Source organism: Gracilinanus agilis, chromosome 6 (assembly GCF_016433145.1).
Source record: "Gracilinanus agilis isolate LMUSP501 chromosome 6, AgileGrace, whole genome shotgun sequence".
Classification (NCBI taxonomy): domain Eukaryota; kingdom Metazoa; phylum Chordata; class Mammalia; order Didelphimorphia; family Didelphidae; genus Gracilinanus; species Gracilinanus agilis.
This window is the reverse complement of record NC_058135.1, coordinates 229,131,793-229,154,849: the sequence shown is the minus strand read 5'-3', so window position 1 is coordinate 229,154,849 and position 23,057 is coordinate 229,131,793. Positions and strand designations below refer to the sequence as shown.

The 23,057-nt window shown below is 35.9% G+C and overlaps 1 protein-coding gene across 5 annotated transcripts in view; it reads left to right on the top strand.

The window, feature by feature from the left end:
* Positions 1-21,433, top strand: part of PIGG (phosphatidylinositol glycan anchor biosynthesis class G) — a 104,082-nt gene extending 82,649 nt beyond the window's left edge. For 3 of the 5 annotated variants that reach the window (XM_044680865.1, XM_044680862.1, XM_044680860.1), the window contains one exon: positions 20,678-21,433. In XM_044680865.1, the coding sequence (XP_044536800.1) occupies positions 20,678-20,894 (217 nt within the window). In that variant the 3' untranslated portion in view covers positions 20,895-21,433. The remainder of the gene's footprint in view (positions 1-20,677) is intronic. The other 2 variants (XM_044680863.1, XM_044680861.1) reach the window with 1 other exon arrangement.
* The last annotated feature ends 1,624 nt before the right edge of the window (positions 21,434-23,057 follow it).

Sequence of the window (23,057 nt, the reverse complement as noted above, 5' to 3'; positions counted from 1 at the left end):
CTCCCCTCCCCTCCCCTTGTGTATGTAATATTGCATGTGTTGCTAATTTGATTTTTTTCTAATGTCTACCAGTACCCTTTTGACCTTTATCCTTTGCCCATTTGGAGAATTGGATAAATCCCAGGTTTTCTCCTTATTTTCATTTATAATATGGAAGTACAGCCTTAAAATCCACCTCCTTATTCATTCTTTCTTATGCTTTGCAGATTCAGATCATCTTCTTGGCTCTTTTTGTTGGTAGTACCTATTGGTATTCCGCCTTCTCAATGACAGCAAGTTGAATAGAAAATTAATTTGGATCACCTGCTTGAAAGGAAGATGTGCGTACTGCTTATAGATGTACAATATACTAGGCCCATAGTGTATTCCAAAACTTGAAATAGGGTTGTTCTACTGAGTACAGAAAAACAGTAAATAAGATATTTGTAGAGGAAGAATGAATAGAAACAGATGATTAATTGACAGTTGGTCAAGAGAGCAGGAATTTAAAATGACCCAAGGGTTTAGAGCCTTGGAGTCTAGTGGTATGACTATACCATTAACAAGATGAAATAAATTGAGAGAGGGAGCCTACTTTGAGAGAAAGATGAGAGTTTGGTTTTATATGTGTTGAGTTTGAGGTGAGAAGAGGAACTTCTTCAATACTTGATATTATTTTTATATGAGTGAGTCAGTACTTCCTGCACCAATATGTAACATAATCCATCTGTGCCTTATCCTATATAGTTCATGTCCATGTCTTTCCATAAATCCAAGACAAAAAAAAATCTATCTAACATGCTAGAGGCTTTCACCATGTAGATACCAATGTAGCCCTTGGGCTGACCACCTCATTTCTTTTCCTGGTAATTTTATGATGTTCTTTGCCATTTCTTGTCATTTTTAGTAATATATTCAGCCTACCAGTAATATATTTAGTAATATGTTCAGGCCTTTCCTTTGCCTCCTTTTAGTCATCTGCATTTTGATTATTCTGTGATTATGGTTTTTCATGATTCATAGCTGTATGGGGTGAAATTTGTGCATTATTCCCCATTATACACTGATTAGTATTAGTAATCATAGATTGGCAACTTACTATAGAAAAATAGTAAAGTTAGGTGCCCTCCACTAAGAGATATCAACCTCTCCTTTTGAATAGTAGAAGAGACCCCCTTCCCAAGCAGCTTTATACACATATATTAATATAGGCCTTTAATATACTCTTTTTCAAATGTGGCTAAGAGACTGCCCCCCCCTTTTTTTCTTCTATTCCCATGGGAAGAAGTTTAGAGGTGACTTAATTCCTATGAGAGAAATCTCAAAACTTTAAGTTATAATCTTGACTACATGTCCCAAGAAATGTTGCAATATTATGGCCCAAGTAATGTTTCAAAAAATGTTTCCTGAATCTGATAAATTCTTGGACAGGACAGGCCTAAAACCCTGACTCAACTAAAAAATGCAAACCTAAGGCCTGAATTGTTGCAACCTGATGAATCCTTAGACAGGAAGGAAGATAGAAGAAGGAAGGTAAAATAAGATTCAGAGGATGGAAAAGTAGAGATAGCATTGTGTTGGATCTCTATAAAATCTGAGTTAACCTACTTCTGAGACCCCAGACTATGGAGTGTGTCTGCCTGTCTGTCTATCTCTCCCTCTCTTCCTCCCTCCCTCCCACATCCCCACCTCTTGTGAGGATACTGGCCATGCTCAGTCAGTATTCTCTCACCCTACACCCCGCCACACCCCTTTTGAGCATACTTCCTATGCCCAGGCAGTGTCTCTCACCCTATGCCCCTCCCCACCCCCACCTCTGAATAAAGCCACGTGAACTCTGCCAGCATCAAGTCTCCTGTCTGCTTATTAGAGTGATTTTGGGGGTACGAACCCCACCAGAATTTCACTCCTACATAGCCATATAGTATGGCTGAGAGAATATTGAATGTTAAAAAGATGGATTTTGATAGAAGACTGGGACCATTGAAAGTCCTATTCAGTTGTCCAAATGTAATCTGAACTGATCTTTTGTTCCTCCTGCCCATCTTTAATACCTTTCAAAAATGTGTGCTGATAGATTTAATGGGATGTAACTTGCCGCTTACGAGGCTGTGTCACATCCCAGGGCTCAGTGCTCCCAGCACAATGCCATCTGCAACTAGGATCATTTGGATAATCCGAACATCTTTCTAAGGAAGCTCTCTTTCACTTATTTGACCTTTCAGTACAACTGAACATTTATAGAGTACCTCATTGTTTGTGCAGAGCACTTTACTGAACAACGAAGAGGAATACTTAGATAAAAATGGAACAGTTCTTGCCCTTGATTAACTTACATTAAAGATATGGAATGTAGCCTGTGCACTTAAAAGTAGAGAGAGCATTAAGGACTTAGAATGTCAGGAAAGTTCTCTTGTAGGAGGTGTTGTCTGCCTAAGCAGACCTGCTAGAATCCTTAAGTTTTCCATGAAGCTTTTCCTGATCTCCCCCACCCTCAGTTATTAGTATACCCATTTTCCTCAAACTAAACTTGGACATTGTGTCCCTTCCACAGTAGGGAGTGGTAGAATGAGAATGCCTTGAGAACTAGGACTTCAATGTGTGTCTTTGTATTGCTGGTACCTAGAACAGTGCCATGTACTCAATGAGCTTTTAAATATGTATTTGCTGAATTTCATTGACATGTTTTGAAAATAAATCCCTGATTGCAATTAAAATTGTCACCTTCAGCATGATTTCCTCTAGTCCATATTGGATCAGAATCTGGTTTCCTCACCTAAGCTATCAGGTACTGGAGATGTAGGGTGCCAACTATGGTGATTCTACTCTCTCATCAATTATGATAATAGTTTAAAAATGCTGACTATTTTGTTCTGTTTCACAATTTGGGCGCTGGTGTGTGTGTCTGTTTTTATCGATAAATGCTCTTGAAATCATGATATGACCCAGTTGTCTTACCTCAAACTTTTTCCAAAAGCTTGCTTTCACTGCTTTTTAGTATTTAATTCATTATCTATTTTTTCATAGCTAACAATTGTTTTAAATAGGTTTAAGTGGTAAAGTAAGTTATATGCATTGTCTTCTTATACTTCTAACTAGCTAAAATTTTTTTAGATATCTTACACCATAAAGACCTGAAACGATTCCTGTATTATCAGCTAGTCATTTTTCACTCTTTTAAAATGTTGTCATCTCCTTTTGTGCATGGAATAATGCCAAGTGTTTTTATCAGTGAATTCCTTGGTATATCAGCATAGTAATGTTTCAAAGGGTGTGGTCATTTTAGTCACTTTATTTTGCATAATTCCAAATTGCTTTCCAAAATGGCTATACCCAATATTGTAATGATGATTAAAGACTTCACAATTCTGATTAATACAGTAATTCATGACAGGTCCAAAAGACTTATGATGAAAAATGCTATCCACTTCCAGACAGAAAATTGATGAACTCTTGAATGCAGATTGAGGCATAATTTTTTCACTTTATTTTTCTTACCTTTTTTTGGCAACAGTGAATATGGATATATACTTTTTTTATTTCACATATATAATGGTTACCATATTGCTTTCCTTTTCAATGAGTTGGGCAAGAGATTGAAGGAAGGGAGAGAATTTGGAACTCACAATTTAAAAATGAATGTAAAAAAGAATGAAGATTTCATTTCACAGCTCCACCATCCAACAATGTATTGATGTACTTATCATTCTACAACCTCTCCAACACTGACTATTGCCATTTTTGTCATGTTTGCAGAGTATAGAGTAAAACATTAGTGTGGTTTTGATTTTCATTTTGGACTATTCTTTCATGTGGTTATTGAATGAGTTGCAATTCTGCTTTTCAGAATTTTTTGGAATTACCTGCTGGGGAAAAGCTGTTAATCTTATATACATTTATTAATTATATATCTTGGATACTAAACTCTTATCAGAAATTCATTTTTCCCTCCATTCAATTGCTTCTCTTTTAATCCTAGGTGTATTAATTTTGTCTATGTTGAAAGCTTTCAGTTTCATGTAATCAATGTTTCTTTTATTTTTTGTAATTGTTTCTGTCTCTTATTTAATTAAGATAAATCTCCTATGCATAGCTGTAAGAAGTATATGATCTGCTTCTCAAATAATTTGCACTCAACTCCAACAATTCCTTCTTTCGGTTTGAATAGCATTTTCTTCATAAGTTCCTTGTGGTTATCTTGGAAACTTGCTTTGCTGATAATGGTTTAGTTCTTCACAACTGAATATCATATTACATTTCTTTTACTGTATGTATTATTCTCCTGGTTTTACTCACTTCACTTTGCATCAGTTCATGTAAGTCTTTTCAGGTTTTTCTGAACTCATACTGTTTTGTCACTTCTTATGACACAATAGTATTTCATTACAACTTTATACCACAACTTGTTCATCCATTCCCCAAATGATGGAGAGCCCCCTTAGTTTCCAATTCTTTGCCACTACAGAAAGCTTCTAAAAATATTTTGGCACAGTATGGGAAAGGTTACGTTTAGATCAACATCTCACACTTTAAACGAAGATAAATTCAGAATGAGTGAATGACTTGAATATAAAGAAGTAAACTATAAGTAAATTAGGTGAACATAGAATAGTTTACCTGTCAGATCTATGGGAAAGGAAAGATTTTAAGACCAAGCAAGAGTTAGAAAACATTACAAAATGTAAAATAAATAATTTGATTACATTAAATTAAAAAGGTTTTGTGCAAACAAAACCAATGCAATCAAAATTAGAAGGGAAGTAAAAAGTTGGGGGGGAAACCTTTATAACAAAAACCTCTGACAAAGGTCTCATTACTCAGATTTATATAAGGAGCTAAATCAGTTGTACAAAAAATCAAGCCATTCTCCAATTGATAAATGGACAAGGGAAATGCTTAGGCAATTTTCATATAAAGAAATCAAAACTATCAATAAGCACATGAAAAAGTGTTCTAAATCGCTTATAATTAGAGAAATGCAAATCAAAACAACTCTGAGGTACCACCTCACACCTAGCAGACTGGCTAAAATGACAGCAAAGGAAAGTAATAAATATTGGAGGGGATGTGGTAAAATTGGGACATTATTGCATTGTTGGTGGAGTTGTGAATTGATCCAACCAATCTGGATGGCAATTTGGAACTATGCTCAAAGGGCTTTAAAAGACTGTCTACCTTTTGATCCAGCCATACTACTGCTGGGGTTATATCCCAAAGAGATAATAAGGAAAAAGACTTGTACAAAAATATTTATAGCTGCTCTCTTTGTAGTGGCAAAAAATTGGAAAATGAGGGGATGCCCTTCAGTTGGGGAATGGCTTAACAAATTGTGGTATCTGTTGGTGATGGAATACTATTGTGCTATGTTATATGTAATTTTCCTACACACTATATATGCCTACCTATCAATTATAAATTACCTACAACAGCTAAAAAGAATAATGAACTGGACGAATTCCATGTGAACTGGAACGACCTCCAAGGAATTGAAACAGAGTGAAAGGAACAGAAACAGGAGAACCATATACATCAATGATTCCCAAAGTGGACGCTACCACCCCCTGGTGGATACTGCAGCAATCCAAGAGAGCAGTGATGGCCACACTTTTTTTGTATTACATTCTATTCTGAGTTCAATGAATACTTTCATAATTTCCAGCAGGCGCTAAGTAATATTTTTTCTGGAAAGGGGGTGGTAGTCCAAAAAAGTTTGAGAACCACTGATAATACACAGAGACGGATACACTGTGGTGCCTTTGAATGTAATGGACTTCTCTACTAGCAGCAATTTAATCATCCAGGACAATTCTGAGGGACTTATGAGAAAGAATGCTATTCACATCCAGAGAAAGAACTGTGGAAGTAGAAACAGAAGAAAAACAACTGCTTGATCACATGGGTTGATGGGGACATGATTGGGAATATAGACTCTAAGTGATCATCCTAATGCAAATATTAATAATATGGAAAATAGATCTTGATCAATGATATAAGTAAAACCCAGTGGAATTACTCATTGGCTATGGGGGGGAGGGGAGAGAAGGGAGGGAAAGAACACGAATCAGGTAACCATGACAAAATATTCTAAATCAATTAATTAAATAAAAATTTTCAATTAAAAGAAATATTTTGGTGCAGCTAGGTCCTTTTCCCTTATCTCTGATCTCTTTGGGATACAGACCCAGTAGTAGTATTGGTGGGTCCAAGAGTATGCATAGTTTTGTGACTCTTTGAGCCTGATTCCACATTGCTCTCCAGAATGGTTATATCATTTCATAGTTCCACCAGCAATGTATTAGTGTCTCAATTTTCCCACATCTCCTCCAAAATTTCATTCTCCTTTTTGGTCATGTTAGCTAATCTGATAGATGTGAAGTGATATCTCAGAGTTGTTTTAATTTGTATTTCTCTAATCAGTAATAATTTGTAGAACTTTTTTTCATGTGACTGAATAGTTTTGATTTCTTCCTCAGAGAACTGCCTGTTCATATCCTTTGACCATTTTTCAATTGGAGCATGCTTTGTAGTTTTATAAATTTGACTCAATTTTTTACACATTTGAAAAATGAGGCTTTTGTCAGAGACATTTGACAAAAAGGTGTTTTTTTTTCAAATTTGTTGTTTCCTTTTTTTAAAATTATTTTCCCAATTATATGTAATAACAATTTTCCACATATTTTCTGAAGTTAGAAGATTCAAATTGTTTCCCTTGACATTATTTTGGTATGGAGTGTGAGATATTGGTCTATACCTAGTTTCTGCCATACTGTTTTGCAGTTTTCACAGCATTTTTTGTCAAATAGTGAGTTCTTATTCTAAAAGCTGGGATCTGAGTTTATCAAACTCTAGATTGCTAAAGTCATTTACCCCTATATATATTAGGTATGCATCTAATCTATTACGCTGATCCATCATTCTGTTTCTTAGCCAATACCAGATTAGATTGTTTTGATGATTACTCCTTTATAGTATAATACCAGAAATCTGGTACTGCTAGGCCACATTCCTTTACATTTTTTCCACTAATTTCTTTGATAGTCTTGATCTTTTGTTCTTCCAAATGAATTTTGTTATTATTTTTCTAGTTCTATAAAATCCTTTTTTTGGTAGTTTGATTGATGTGTAAATTAGGTAAATTAGGTAAAATTGTCATGTTTATTCTATTAGTTTAGCCTATCCCTGAGTAGTTAACATTTTTTCAATTTTTTAGATCTCAATTTTATTTGTATGAAAAGTTTTGTAATTGTGTTCATATAATTCCTGTGTTTGTCGTGGCAAGTAGATTACCAAGTATTTTATATTGTCCAGAGGTATTTTATTTTATTTTATTTTTTAACCCTTACCTTCCGTCTTGGAGTCAATACTGTGTATTGGCTCCAAGGCAGAAGAGTGGTAAGGGTAGGCAGTGGGGGGTCAAGTGATTTGCCCAGGGTCACACAGCTGTGAAGTGTCTGAGGCCAGATTTGAATCTAGGACCTCCTGTCTCTAGGCCTGGCTCTCAATCCACTGAGCTACCCAGCTGCCCCCTAGAGTTATTTTAAATGGACTTTCTCTTCCTATCTCTTGCTGTTGGACTTTGTTGGTAATATATAGAAATAACTATGATTTATGTGGGTTTATTTTGTATTGTTTCCTAATCTTGATTGCATTGGTTTTATTTGTACAAAACCTTTTAAATTTAATGTAATAAAAAACCATTTCATTTTCATAATCTTTTCTGTGATTTATTTGGTCATAAATTCTTCCCTTATCCATAAGTCTGACATGTAAACTTTTCCTTTTCCCCCTAATTTGTTCATGGTGTCACCCTTTATTTCTAGGTCAAGTATCCATTTTGACTTTCTCCTGGTACATGGTATGAGACATTAATCTATGCCTAGTTTCTGTCATGCATTTTTCCAGTTTTCCCAGTGGTTTTTTCCCCCCAAATATGGAGTTCTTTCCCCTAAAGCCTGGATCTTTGGGTTTTTCAAACACTAAGTTGCTGTGGACATTGACTACTGTGTGTTGATTACCTAATCTATTCCATTGATACTCTATTTCCTAGTCAGTACCAGGTTGTTTTGATGATTATCACTTTATAGTATAGTTGGAGATCTAGTATGGCCAGGCCTTCTTCCTTCATATTTTTTTTCATTATTTTTCTTGATATTCTTGGCTTTTATTCTTCCAGATGAATTTTGTTCTTATTTTTTCTAGTTCTATGAAGTAATTTTTGGGTAGTTTGATTGGTATGGCACTGAATAGGTAAATTAATTTAGGTAGGATTGTCATGTTTATTATATTGCCTTGGCCTTTTGGTGAGCAATTAATGCTTTTCCAGTTGTTTAGGTCTGACTTTTTTGTGTGAAGAGTGTTGTAGTTGTGTTCATATAGTTGTCAATTTGTTTTGGTGGGTATATATCCCCAGGTAATTTATGTTGTCTGGAGTTATTTTGAATGGAATTTCTTTTTCTATCTCTTGCTATTGGACTTTGTTGGTGGTAAATAGAAATGCTGATGATTTATTTGTGTTTATTTTATATCCTGTGATTTTGCTAAAGTTGATAATAATATTAGTTTTTTGTTTGAGTCTCAAAGATTGTGTAGTATACCACTGTATCATCTGCAAAAAAATAATAATTTTGTTTCTTCATTGCCTAGTCTAATTTCCTCTATTGCTTTTTGTGCTTTTATTGCTATAATGAATAATTTGGTTGTATTTATTTGTGAGAGGAGGAGGTTGAGGTCCTCCACTAGTAGTGTTTTACTATCTAATTCCTCCTAAAGTGAGGCAAAATAAGTCATTGATCTGAAAACCTGTTTTTCCCTGGGGAAAAGTAGAAATCAGAAATGAGCTTTCTGGGAAGGTCAGTCGGCTTAAAATAACACAGTAAGGATCCATGAGAAAGTAACTCCCTATAGCTGCTTCACAGTCGAGGATAAGATACACAATGAAAAGTCCCAGACCCCACACTCCTAACCAAAATAGCTTCCAGATGATAAAATTTGCTTACTTCACCAAGGTATGTCTCCTTTATGAACATTTGCTTTTTATCTGCATTCTATAAACACTGCATTGTAATTTCAGTCAGGTGCAGCCTTCTCTAGGAAACTGCCCTGGCCAGTTAGGTACGATTGATAAATAATTTGAACTTCTGGGTATTTGGACTTGCTTTCTGAGGAAAACCACTTCACTCCTGCAACATTTCCTTTAGGACTCTGGATGCCATCTCATTTGGTAGATACAAGTTTATTATATTATTGTTTCATTTTCGGTAGTGCCTTTTTTGTCACTGTAATTTTCTTCCTTACTTCTTATGATTAGACCATTTTCTTCTTTTCCTTTGTCTGAGATCATGATTGTGATCCCTCCTTTTTTTACTTTAGTTTAAGCAGAGTAGATTCTGCTCCAGCCTCTTTTACTCTGTGTGTGTTCCTTTGTTTTAAATATATTTCTTGTAGGTAGCATATTGTGGGATTCATGTTTTTAATCCACTTTGCTATCCCTTTCCATTTTATGGGTGAGTTCACCCCATGCACAGTTGTGATTACTAATTGTGTATCCCTCCATCTTCATTTCCCTGTTTATTCTTCTCTTTCTCCTTTTAACCTTTCCCTATTTATAGATGTTTTGTTTTCAATGACCACCTCCTTTTCCCTTATTCATCCTATCCTTCTACTTCCCTCTAGGGTAAAGTAGATTTCTACAACTACCTGAGTTTGAACATTATTCCCACCTTGAGTTAGTTCTGATATCCCTCTCTTTTTCCCTCCACTGTTTTTGGCACTTAGGTGCCTTTTAATGATAGATAGTTTACCCCTTTCTATCTCTCCTTTTCTCTTCACCCCATATGTTCCTCTTTCCTATCTCCCTTTTTTTATATTGGCCCATCTTATTTAGCTTTCTTCCTTCTTTCTATGTGTTTTCCTTTTCATTGCTCTAGTAGTGATAAAGTTCTTAAGTTATTTTAGGTATCTTGCATATTTTAAGTTTCTTCCCTTTTCAAGTATCATAAAAATCTTAATTTTTTCAATGATCTCCTTCAGAAGTATGAATGTATTTAATTCGATCTTATTGAAACCCTTAAGTTTTTACTTTATCTTTTTATGCTTCTTTTGTCTTTTCAGCTCTGGGGTTTTGGTCAGGAAAGTTTTAAATTCTTCTATTTCATTAAACATCTATTTTTTCCCTTGGAGGATTATGGTCAGTTTTGTTGGGTATGTAATTCTTGATTTTATTCCTAGATCCTTTGCCTTTCAGAATATTATATTCCATTCCTTTTAGTCCTTTCATTTATAAACTGCTAGGTCCTGTGTAATCCTGGTTATGGTTCCACAATATTTGAATTGTTTCTTTCTGGATGTTTGTAATACTTTTTCCTTGACCTGGGAGTTTTGGGAGACCTGGCTCTAGTAATTTTGGAGTATTTTAATTTGGGGGTCTCTTTCAGGAAAAGATTAGTAAATTCTCTCAGTTTCTATGTTTTTCTCTTTTTCCAGGATATCAGGGTAGTTGGCCCTGATGATTTCTTGTAATATGGTATCCAGGCTCTTTTTTTTTTTTTTTTTTTTTTAATCACGACTTTCAGTTATTCTGATGATTTTTAGATTATCTCTCCTGGCTCTGTTTTCCAGATTGGTCACTTTTCCTGTGAAATATTTTAGATTTTTTTCTATTATTTCATGGTTTACATTTATTTCTTTTTTTCCTGCTGCCTTATGCATTTATTAGCTTCTGTTTTTCCAATTCTCATTAGAGAGTTATTTTCTTGAGTTTTTGTGTTTCCTTTTCCATTTGGCCAATCTTATTCTTTGTTGTTTTCTTCAGTATTTTTTGTTTTTGTTTTTGTTTCCATTTGGTCCCTTCTATTCCTTGGGAACTTGTTTTCTTCAATATGTTTTTGTGCCATTTCCTTTTGCCCTTTTCTAGTTGGGGGGGGGGATTAATTTCTTTGTTGAATGCCCCCACCCCCATCTGTTGAGTTTTTCCATCAATTTTATTTTCTTAGGTTTTCAAGTTCTTCCAGGGTTTCTTTTGGGGCCTGACATCTTTTGAAATTTCACTTTTCCTTTTTGGCATTGTTGTGCTCTTCTGAGTTTGTATTTTGGTTTTCCCTACCACTAAAGTAACTTTCTATGGTTAGGTGTTTTATTTTTTGTCTCTTACTCAGTTTTCTAGTTTTCCCTCCAACCCTCACCCTCTCACCCCCACCCTGGTTATACCTTATCTATTCAGATTCAGATTCTTCTCTGTTCTTGTGGTAGAGGGAACTCTGCTCCAAGGTTATAGTGTACTCTCTCCTCTGATATTTGGGGTAGGCCTGGCTGCCTTTGTTTCCCATGATGTATGAGTGGGTAGCCCTGCTGGCTTGCTCTGGGGAGGCTTGCAGCTGTTTTGTCCAGCTAGATTCAGTACCCTGTGGTATCAGTTATCCTGTTGTCTCATGGCCTGGGCTGAACCCCTACTCTGCTAATTCCCTGCTACTGCCCTTGGGCTCTACTGCCTCAGGTACTCTGTTATCACATAAGAGTTTAAAGGTTTCCTGGGCTTTCTGCCTTCTATACTTGTGTCAGGAAGCATGGGCTTGGCTCATTTCTGTTCTGCAGCTTTGTTGCCTCCAGTAGAGTCACCACACTGGTCTGAGTTCTTCTGGTTCTCACAGTTGCTGTGCTGCCTGGGCTATGCTTTCTTCTTACCCTAATGAGACATGTTCCTCCTGCTTTTCTTTGTTTTGAGGGGATTTCTTTTCTTTTCTTTTCTTTTTTTTTTTTTGTCTATGTGTGGAGGGATTGGGGGAGTGGAACATACTCTACTTTGCCATCTTAGCTCCTAACATGCAACTCTAATATTTTTATAATAAAATTTTTAATATTAAGGTTATGTATCCTTTAGAATATATTGTAAAATGTGGAGTAAGGAATTGGTCAAAGCCTAATTTCTGCTAGTTTCTGCTAATTTCTGCTTTCCAGTTCTCCTACCAATTTTATTTATATAAGAAGTTTTTCCCTAGATAATTTGGTTCCCATTTTATGAAACTTTATGAATTTTTTGAGTTCCATTGTTTTTGATTCTCCCATGTCTAGTTTGTTCCACTGATCTATCTCTCTGTTTTCTAACCAATTTTATTGAGTTCATTACATCCAGGTGTAAGACTTCTGACTAATTCACAAGCCATTTACATACTCTAACTTCTTAAATCTAGAAACATTTATCAACATTTTTTGCCATCCTTCCTTTTACTTATTCATTGGTATTGCCATGTTTCAAAATATAGGTTACTTTTGTTTGTAGGATCTTGACAAGTTTTTCATAGGTTTTCATCTTCTGTAATAGTTGTTGATCTGTAAACCACAATTATCTCTCTTTCCCACAGTGAGTATTTCAAAGATATCTATTGAAATAATTCTTGTCGCCTTTTAACATGATGAAACTAGCTCTGCCAGCTCATTTGCTCACCATTTGAAAGTTATCCATTTAACAGCAACTTTTTGGTTTAATTTCTATCAAAATATCAATTTTATTATTATATGGCTACTCTAATAGTTTATAAATTTACTGGATATTTACAAAAGGCCTCATCTTTTACTGTACTGGTTACTGGCTAAATTGCTGTTTTTCCTTGTCATTATTGTTCATTCATTTTTGCAGTCATATCTGACTTAATGATTCCCATTTGGGGTTTTCTTTATAAAGATACTGGAGTGGTTTGCCATTTCCTTCTTTAGCTCTTTTTACAGATGAGAAAATTGAAGCAAATAATTAAGTGATTTGCCCAGAGTCACACAGTTTGTAAATATCTGAGGCCAGATTTTTAACCCACTGTGCCACCTAGCTGCACTACTGTTTCTATGAAACCTAAAAACTCTTGTTTCTTATTACCCATTATCTTCTTTTTTTATTATTCTACCCCAGGAAACTAGGAAGTAAGGCCATTTTGTAATTTTTTTTTAATTCAATTTCATGGTCTGCTATGGCCAGAGAACTTAATTGCCAACTTGCTGTTGATGGCTCAGCCCATTGATATTTTAACTCAGCTGTTCCTCAGATAGGAAAACAGTCTGTAACTGGTACTATATGCAAAGCCTTTTTAGTTTAGTAGAACCTGTCAGAGTTTGGAAAACTCATAGAGGGACATTCATTCAAAGATGTTCCTCCGATAATTAGTGCAGAGATTTAGAAATTATTCACATGGCTAGGGAGAGATAAAACCCTTGATAGTAGATGAGTTCTCTAAGGAAGGCAGTGGGGAAGTAGAATAGCCAAGGGTAGAAGATTTAGCCTTTGGAATGCTCATATTTAGAGATCTTCAAGAAAAACTAGTAAAGAATTTGGAGGAGTAGTCAGAGAAATAGAAGGAAAACCAGGATAGGACTGCACTGTGGAAGCCAAGGAAGCAGAAAACTAGAATAAGATATGATGATACAGGAGAATCAAATGAATAGTTTTTTAAAATAGAGAAGACTTCTGTTTTTATTCTGACAAAAGTATAGTTCCTCAATTTGGGCAAAGGTAGTTTCCATAGAACTGGATGAAAGCTGCATGTTGAAGGGTCAAAGGAGGTAATAACATTAGAAAGCGAAAAGTAGTGTAAGGACATTCCTGTGGTGCTGCTAGTTTTCCCATAATCACTCCCTTGCACTTTTTGCATCTTTTTTTTTTCTGAAAGCTGCTGATCCAGTGAAGATAGAACTGAGCCTTTTACTCTTCTTTTACTAAAATTAGATCCAGACTTTAATCCAAAGAGAATTTCTTCATTTATCATTCTCAGACTATCCTCCCTGTGTGGTGAATGTTCCCACTGTCGGGTTCTTTCATGCTCTCTGTTGAGCTCACATTTTAAAAGAATGTGTACAAAAGATAGCATCAGTGGCCCACAACCAAAGATAAATATAAAGGGATGACATTAGCCTATAAGATTAGCACGAGGACAGTCAAGGGCTGAGGCTTGGGGAAAATGCTAAGGACAATAAAAAGGGAATTTTAGAGCTATATTAGTGGCAAGAACAAGGAATAGCTTAGTCGGTGCTCAGGGTTCATGGGAATATAGCAGTATTCTCTTTCCTCTGTTAATGAGAATGATTTTCATGTTGAAAAAGAGCAAACAATGAAAGCCAACATAAGTAAAGAAAGTAAAGGAGCACCTACCTGACAAAATAAATTTGTCAGCCAGCCTGGACAGGTTACCTTCCTTGTTAATGAAATAGCTTATAAAGGGATCACTAATTCACTCTCAGTAATCTTTGAAGATAGAGAATTGGAAAGGTCCTCCAGGACTGCAGATGTCTGCACCAGTTTTCAAAAAGTGGGAAGAAATTGGATTCTGCAAACTATAGCTTTGGGAACTTGATGTTGAAGCCAGGGAAAATTCCAGAACTCATTCTGAAAAGGGAAGTTTGTAAGTAATTAGAAAGGGGAGGTAGGTCTTCACACTTATTAAGCACATCTCATTAGGAAGCATTCAAGTCAAGATAAGCTAATTTCCCTTTTTGATCAGTTTACTGAACTGGTGGATCAAGGAAATGCCAGACATAGAATACCTGAATTTCAGCAAAGCTTTTGACAAAATCTCACACCATAGACTTCTGGACAAGATGGAGAAATAGAACTGACCAAACCCATAAGAGAACTGACTCTAATGAACTGTTTAAAGGACCTATGCCAGGCAGAGGGAGATCAATAGTGGAAAGCCACCAGGCCCTGTTCTGAATCCCATTCTGTTCAGCATTTTTATAATTGATTTGAATGATAATAATATTTATCTAATTTATAGATAACAATGAAGATAGGAGGGGTAAGTAGCACCTTTGATGACAGAATTGAAATCACAGAAGAGCTCTACAGATTTGAAAAATGAGTAAAATTCTGTTTAAATTTGAAATTTATGGCTAAAATGATAAAAGTGCAAAATAATATATATGTTGGAGAGGATGTGGGAAAATGGGGGCACTAACACACTGTTGGTGGAACAACTGTGAATTGATCCAGTTGTTTTGGAGAGTAATTTGGAATTATGCCGATAGAGTTATAAAGTGGTGTATACCCTCAGATCCAGCAATACCACTGTTGGATCTGTTTCCCAAGGAGAACAGAGGAAAAGGTAAAGAACTTATATGTTCCAAGATATTTCTAGAAGCTCTCTTTGTGGTGGCAAAGATCTGGAATTTGAGGAGATATTTATCAATTGGGAATGACTGAACAAGTTGTGAGATATATATAGTGATGGAATACTTTTGTGCTATAAGGAATGATGAGCAAGTTAATGTTTAAAACTTGGAAAGGCCTATGTGAAATTATGATGAGCTAAAGTGAGTAGAATGAAGAGAACACTATATATAGCTACAGAATTAATGTTTTAATAATAACTTGTGAATGTCCTCCTCCAGAGAAAGAATTGATAAATGGTGACCTGAAAGATACTTTACATATACATATGTATTTTGGGGGGATGATGTCTTCTTCAGTCGAAGGGATTTTTAATGTAACCACCCAACCAACAAATTAACTAATTAAAAAAATAAATTTATTACAGATAAATTTAAACCCCTTTAGTTACAAAAGCAACATGGCTAAACAAGTTTATGTTTAAACAAAAAAAGACAAATTTTGGTGAACCATAAATTCAATAGCTGTTATCCACCAAAATAAATGACAAGCTTTACTTCTATACTTCACAAGAGCTATTATTGGGAAGTAGCATTTTTATTGATGTATGTTGCCTTCTTAGTGTAAAATTCAACACTTAATATTCAGCCTTCCCATGTTTAGCTAAGCTTCTCAGCTTAACAGCCATTTATTAAGTACTAACTTTGGGCAATTGTTCTTTGGCTACTGGGAATAAAGGTAACATGAAATAGTCTCTGCTCTCAAGGAACTTAATATTCTGAGGGAGGCAGCGTAATACAACATATATATAAATAATCACAACACAAGGAAAATTGAAGGGGGAAAGAAAACTGATAACTGGGTAACATTATGGAAGAATATGAGCTGAGCCTCGAAAGAAGAATAGGCAGAGAAAAGAATTGAGGGCATTCAAGGCATGGGAATGGCTTGTGCTAATGTATGGAGGTGAATATGGAATGTCAAGTTTGGGCAACAGCTAGAGATTCATTTTGGTAGGAGTAAAGTTTGTGGAACAAACCTGAAACGGGGTAGTTAGGGTAGCCAGGTTTTAGAGTCATAACTGCCAGTCTAAGGAATTTGTTCTTTATTCTGTAGGCAGTAAAGAGTAGCTGAAGGTTTTTTGAGTAGTGGAATAACATGGTCAGAACTTTGCCTTAGGATAGATTAGAAAGGGGAGATAATAGAAGCAGGGAAAACAATTAGAAATCTATTATAGTAGTTTAAGAGAGAGAGGTTATGAGCCTAGAGTGGTAAATGTGAGGAGAAAAGGGAAATGATACAAGATGTATGGTAGAGATAGTTGTCAGCTGATTGGATAAGGAAGAAAAATGAAGAATCAAAGATGACTCCAAGGTTATAAACCTGTAGGACTTGTTGGATGGTGATGCTTTCAACAAAAATAGGAGAAATAGGGCAATCTGGAGGAAGGACAGATTATAGTGAGGGTAGTGGAGAGATAATTAATTCTATTTAAGACATTGAGTTTGAGTTGCCTATGAGGCATTTAGGAGGATACCAACAGACACAGGCTATCATTCTATTTAAAGCCTTTCCAAGCTGGCAGACTTACTGGCATAGTCATGGGAACCCAGAATCACTTCTCTCAGTTTTGTGATGGGAAACAAGTGTTTCTTTAAACTTTGTTAATGAAAGTATCATGTCCAAAGCAAAAGAAATAGTACTTCTGGAGGACTTTGCCCAGGTTGTGCCATATTGAGAATGTGGCATTTTGAATTTTGGTGCTACATTTCAATGATGACATTAATCTAGAATATGTCCAGGAAAGGGGAACTGACTTAAAAAGATTCTAAGTCATGTTATAGGAGGAGAAGGAACAGGGAAGAGAAAACTTAGGAAAGACTAAATTGCCATCTTCAAATGTTTGCTAAATTGTCATGTGGAAAAGGGGTTAGATTTATGCTATTTGGTGGTAAGCTTTAAATCTAAATGTATAAAATGTATAAGAAGATGAATTTTGGTTTAGCTTGAGAGGAGAAAAATTCCAAGAATTAGTACTTTCCAAAAAATTGAAGTGGCTGCACTGGAGCAGATTCTAGAGGACCTCTTGTCAGAGAAGATATAAAAGGAATTCCTGGTTTAAATAAATGATCATTGGGGTCTCTTCTAAACCTGAGATTGTTTCTATCTCTCTTTTATATGTGGAATATAGTGTGTAAGTTAGATGGAGTCTAAAGCTGGTATATCAGTGGAAAGACAAATTGTGGTAGCATAGCTAATGTATAAAGGACCAGATATAAAAATGGAATCTGTTGCCAGCTAAAGCCAGACAATTTCCTTTTTAACATATTTTCCAAAATCATATAATTGTCTCCCTCTCTCCTTCCTCCACCCTTCCCAGAGTTGACAAAGCCAGAAAATTTCCAATGGCTTATCTCCCTTCTTCTTCTAATTGCCACTTTCAGTCTCATTTCTCATCATCTCACCCACCAGAAGTCTCCCTGGGCCTTAGGACTTCCTTTTGCTTTCCTGAGCTTGGTTACTGTTTAGACTTATCCTATTACCATTGGGTTCAGCTGTGGTGTGTCAGCTGCAGTTAGGTGTGTGCCACACTTTAGATAGGGTCAGCTGTCCAACTCTTTGTTTATTAGCATGGTTCCATCATGTGTGTGTATTTCAGTTGCTACTAAAATTTAGCTTTTTCTTAATGATGCCAAGTCTCTTAAACTATTTCATCCTTTCCATTGTGTGTTGAAGATTCATAAAGCAAATGATTTAATAGTATACATAGCTTGTATCTTAAGAACATTCTCCATTTTTAGCTCATTCCTTTATTAATATGTTGGTAATGTTTGTGTGTGGATAGCAAAAAGTGTTGGTGGTTTGAGTGATTGTACATCATTACTCACTGAAACTCATGTTTTATTTACTTGTGAATTGGGATTACTTTGGCCAGACTTTCAGAGTAGCTGACCTGCCTCCACCCTTGAGCTCATTCTGTTTTCTTAAGAACTTTTGTGGATTTGGTTGCCTTTCTTTTATGTACTGTAAAGTTTGGAGCTTTCTGCATCATTTAGCTTGGTATTCTCTGGAGCTTAATGGTCATATTAACTTTAGAGGTTTTGATAGGTGAAAATCAATTTCTTGCATAATAGAGATGGCACCATGCTTTCTCATTCAGCCTTTGTAATGGAACAGAGGTAGATTTTGGGAAGCCTTCCTTATATCACTTTGTAATGTATTCTGTAGTTCTTCCCAATTTGGTGGTAATCTTGGTGGGTAGTACTGTATTAAAGTCCATCAATAAACATTTACTGAGCACTTATTATGTGACAAGCACTGTGCTAAGTGCTAGAGTGCCAAGTAAAGTTAAAGATAGTTCCTGCTCTCAAGAAGCTCTCAATCATAATGGGGGAGGTAACATTGCCAATAACTATGTACAAACAGCTATATACAGAATAAATTGAAAATAAATCATCAGAGGAAGGTGTTTAGTGCCTTTGAAAACTTTGTGTCAGAGACACCAAGCCCTAGGGACTTCTTACTTCTCTGGCTCATTATCTCCTTTCCTCTGCAATCTGGGACTCTAGTAGAGTCCCATCAGAGTGGGAGAGTGAGCTACTCTCCCCAGAGACCTGAAAGACTCTACAATGTACCTTTTAGGTTCTCCTATATTTGGCCCTGTAAAAGGGGAGACAAAGATTTCTTTTTCGATAACGTTGTTCTGGACTCATGCCAGAGATTCTCCTCCGGTTTCTGTTTCCCAATCAGTTTTTCCTTTCCTCTCCTTCAGTCCCACAAGGTAGCATGGGTCTTCTCCATGTGTGGGTGACTTATCTTGTCTGTGAAGCAATTCAGTTTAATTTTTGTATCTTACAGTTATGGAAAGATTATTCTGATGGCTAGACTAGCATTAGCATCACTATAGATTTTTTTTTAATGTGCTGTGGTCATGGTGCCTTAGTGTTGGGCCACTCAGCACTGCTGCCCTCCACCTACACACACATACACACAGAGATTTCTTAAGGTGGAAATAGGAATGACTTCTTTTTTGGACTACTTGGATAGTCTGTGTTCTTATCCTCCGAGTTGACCTCTTCTTGAATTTGGACTATTTTCCCTCTGCTGTCCCCCAAAGCTCACCCCAATCTGGGCAATGTGCCTTTTGCTCTTGTTAATCTAGGGGCTCAGAGGGCAAATCCTGCTTTCTCTTGCTTCTTCCTCTCAGGCGTTTGGACTGGATTATACAAATTGTCCCAGATAGCTTCTTGAAAGATCTCCAGAAGGAGGGAAGGAAGTGACTGCCTCCATTATAAAATTATTTGGTGTGTAGGGAGAGGGATCTCTGTTAGGGTAAGGATTTGTAGTTTGTGCCACATATGTATGAAAAAACATTTTCAAAAAAAGAAATTCAACAAAAGCCTATAACTGTTTAATGTGGACTTCTTTTTAGGCTATACTATAATTTAATATTTATAGGTTGGTATTCTGAACATTGTGACCATAATTTAAGTAAAACAATTTTTAAAATGCTCATTATAACTTCCAAAGCTTTGCATGTAAGCTTTACTCATGAAGTATCTAGCCGACCATTTTTCAGCCTATATAAGTACTAAGATTTAGTACCCATAAAATCATTGGCATGCATGTCAACTTAGCTTTTTCCTTTGCTTTGGGGAGAATGACTTCCCTTGCCTAACTCTCTCATATTCACCCATTAATCCAATTTCCACTCTGGAAAATGGCTTTCTTATAACTTTAGTTTTTGTGGGATCTAACTCTAAAACTATTTTGTACCCAAACATCATTTGGAACATTAGGATGGTTAGTTAGCGCTGGCCTTTATAGAACATTAAACTTCAAAGTCATTCATTCCTAAATATTTTAGAATCTTTTTAAATCTCAGAATAAATTGGAGAAAGGGACAGTCTGAGTTAGTAAAATTTTGAATTATTGAATATTAAAGAATAGACAACAGTTTAATTATTGTTTATTTTTACTTTTAAACCCTTATTTTCTGTCTTAGAATCAATACTGTGTATTGGTTCCAAGGTAAAAGAATGGTAAGGGCTAGGCAACCTTAAAGTGACTTGCCCAGGGTCACACAGTTAGGAAATGTGTGAGGTCACATTTGAATCCAGGACCTCCTGTCTCTTGTTCTGGCTCTCAATCCACTTAGCCACCTAGCTACCCCAAGGTTAATTATTTTCAAACAACTAACCACTAAAAATGTTAAGCAGAGTGTCTTGGGGTCCATCATTAAATAACAGAGGCAAGACCTGTGTGATACTCACACTAATTGTTAATATACAAATAGATGATACTGAAGTACTTTAAAAGCCTTATGTTCTTGACCCAGTTGAGCATGTCTCCTACTAAATTCTTGTTTATGCTATTTGATTTTGCAAGTTCTTTTTTTTATGATACTTCAGAAGTGGACTTCATCCCAGCCCAGGCTATTAACATGAATTATTATGAATTAGAAAAACAAAAATTAATAGCCTTCTTTGGGATCATTTTTGGAAATCAGATTATTGATTACTTTTTAAATACTGCATTTAAGATGACATGAGTATGTGGTATGTAATAATATCAACACTTTTCATGTTGGTTTTTTTTTTCCTTTATTTGCAGGAGCTCAGCAATAAGTCATGCCTCTTTCTGCTATGCATTGATATGTTCCATCCCTGTGTCCGTGTACATCATCCTGGTGACATCCCTACGTTATCATTTATTTATATGGAGTGTGTTTTCTCCAAAACTTCTCTATGAGGGAGTGCATCTATTCATCACAGCTACCATTTGTGTATTTTTCATACTTATGGATCAAACCAATTTCATAAAACCTTAGTCTATTAAATATGCCAGGAAAGTACTATACTTTTTAAAAAGCCTATGAATTGCCTACTGGATTTGAGAAATGGAAGAAACATTTAACTACTAAGAAGATCATTCTAGAAAAAGATATTCCTGGCTTATGAATCTGCCTGTTGTTTTTTTTTTTTTTAAATCTTCAACTTCTTCGACTCCTGTATTGAATTTAGATTTACTGTAAGTGATTTTTTTGTGTGTGATTGATATGGGGGAAGAACTGGACAGGGGAGGGGGGAAGGGGAGGAGAGAAGGAACTCTTCAACCATTTAAAAAGTACTTATTTTGTTTCAAAATATTAAATTTTATTATAAACCATGACCATTTTTCCTTAATGAGTCATTCAAATAATTTCATCCAATCACATTATAAATATAATTCAGATTTTTGTTTGTTAATGAATGACAATTTTTTAAAAATTTCAACTTTTACCCAAAAACTTGATGTACTTGATTCTGAGGGACTTAAAAAATGGAGGAAGAAGAGGCACCTAGATAGAGCACCTGGCCTGGAGTTGAGAGGATCTGGGTTCAAATCTGGCCTCATGTACTTCCCAGCTATGTGACTCTGTGCAAGTCACCCTGATTGCCTAGTCCTTAGAATTGATACCAAAACAGATGGTAAGAACTTAAGAAAAAAAAAAAGAAAAGAAACAGAGGGAGAAGGTATATCCTTACTTAGCGGTATGAGAACAATGAAATGGGATAGTTCCTGTGAAAAAGACCTCGATGTTTTAGAATCCTTAATGTGACCATGGCAGCTAAAACCTCTAATGTGATCTTGGACTTCATCAGTAAAATATCTTGTCCAGAATTTTGCCATTCACAGCTTCTCTCTCTCTTCTACCTTTGATGGTCTAGTGGGTCTGGAATCAAGAAGACATCCAGTTGGATCTGGAATCAAGAAGACATGAATTCAAATTAAGCCTCAGACTTACTAGTTTCCTGAGAAAGCCTCCCTTAGTTTCTTCTTCAGTTTCCTCCTCTGCAAAGTGGAGATGATAATAGCACTTATCTTCTAGGGTAGTTGTGAGGATCAAATGAGATGATATTTTTTAACACCTTTGCAAACTGAAACATATTTTATAAATGCTAACTATTGTTGTTTTTAACATTATTATTAACAGGAAGGACATTAAACTAGAGCAGTGATTCCCAAAGTGGGTGCTACCGCCCCCTGGTGGGTGCTGCAGCGATCCAGGGGTGCAGTGATGGCCACAGGTGCATTTATCTTTCCTATTAATTGCTATTAAAATTTAAAAAAAATTTAATTTCCAGGGGGCTATGTAATATTTTTCCTGGAAAGGGGGCAGTAGGCCAAAAAAGTTTGGAAACCACTGAACTAGAGCATATGTGGGAAAAGATGACCAAAATGATGAAGGGAATTCAAAAGCATGTTCTATGAATATCTGTTGATGGGATTGGAGATAATTTACTCTAGAGAAGAGGCGGCTTAGGAGGAAAGTTACAGATGTCTTCATATATATTTAAAGGGATATCATACATATAAAGCTGGAATCAACTCCCATCTAGTTCAATCCCTTCCCCTTCATTCTACACATGAAACTGAGACAGGGAAATTTAGTAATTTGCCTAAGGTCCCAGGTAGCAAGCAAAAGAAGGATAATTTAAACCCAGGTCCTCTGATATCAGAAGCAGTGCTTTTCCTACCTTTCCATACTATGCCTTGGCTAGATAGGATTCTGTTTTGTTACCAGGTAGTCCATCATTGGGTGAAAGTTGCTGCAAGATAAATTTCTGCTCATTAAAAGGACATCTGTCCACAAGTGTATGGTATGCCTTAATAGGAAGGGAATCAGTTTCAGAGCTTAAAAGTTAAGGAAGATAACTCAGTGCTCTTATATTACAGATAAGGAAATTGAGATTCAAAGCTATTAAATATTATTTTCCAGGGCGGGAGATGGGAGATCATGGGTTCAAATTTGGCCTCAGACACTTCCTAGATGTGTGACTCTGGGCAAGGCACTTAACCCCAATTGCCTGGCCTATATCGTTCTTCTACCTTAGTATCAATTTTAAGGCAGAAGGTAAGGGTTTAAAAAGAAAAAAGGATGACTTGCCTCAGTTTTGTAACTGAGCTGGGATAGGTAGATAAAGGACTTACTGAGTGATTCCTGTACCAG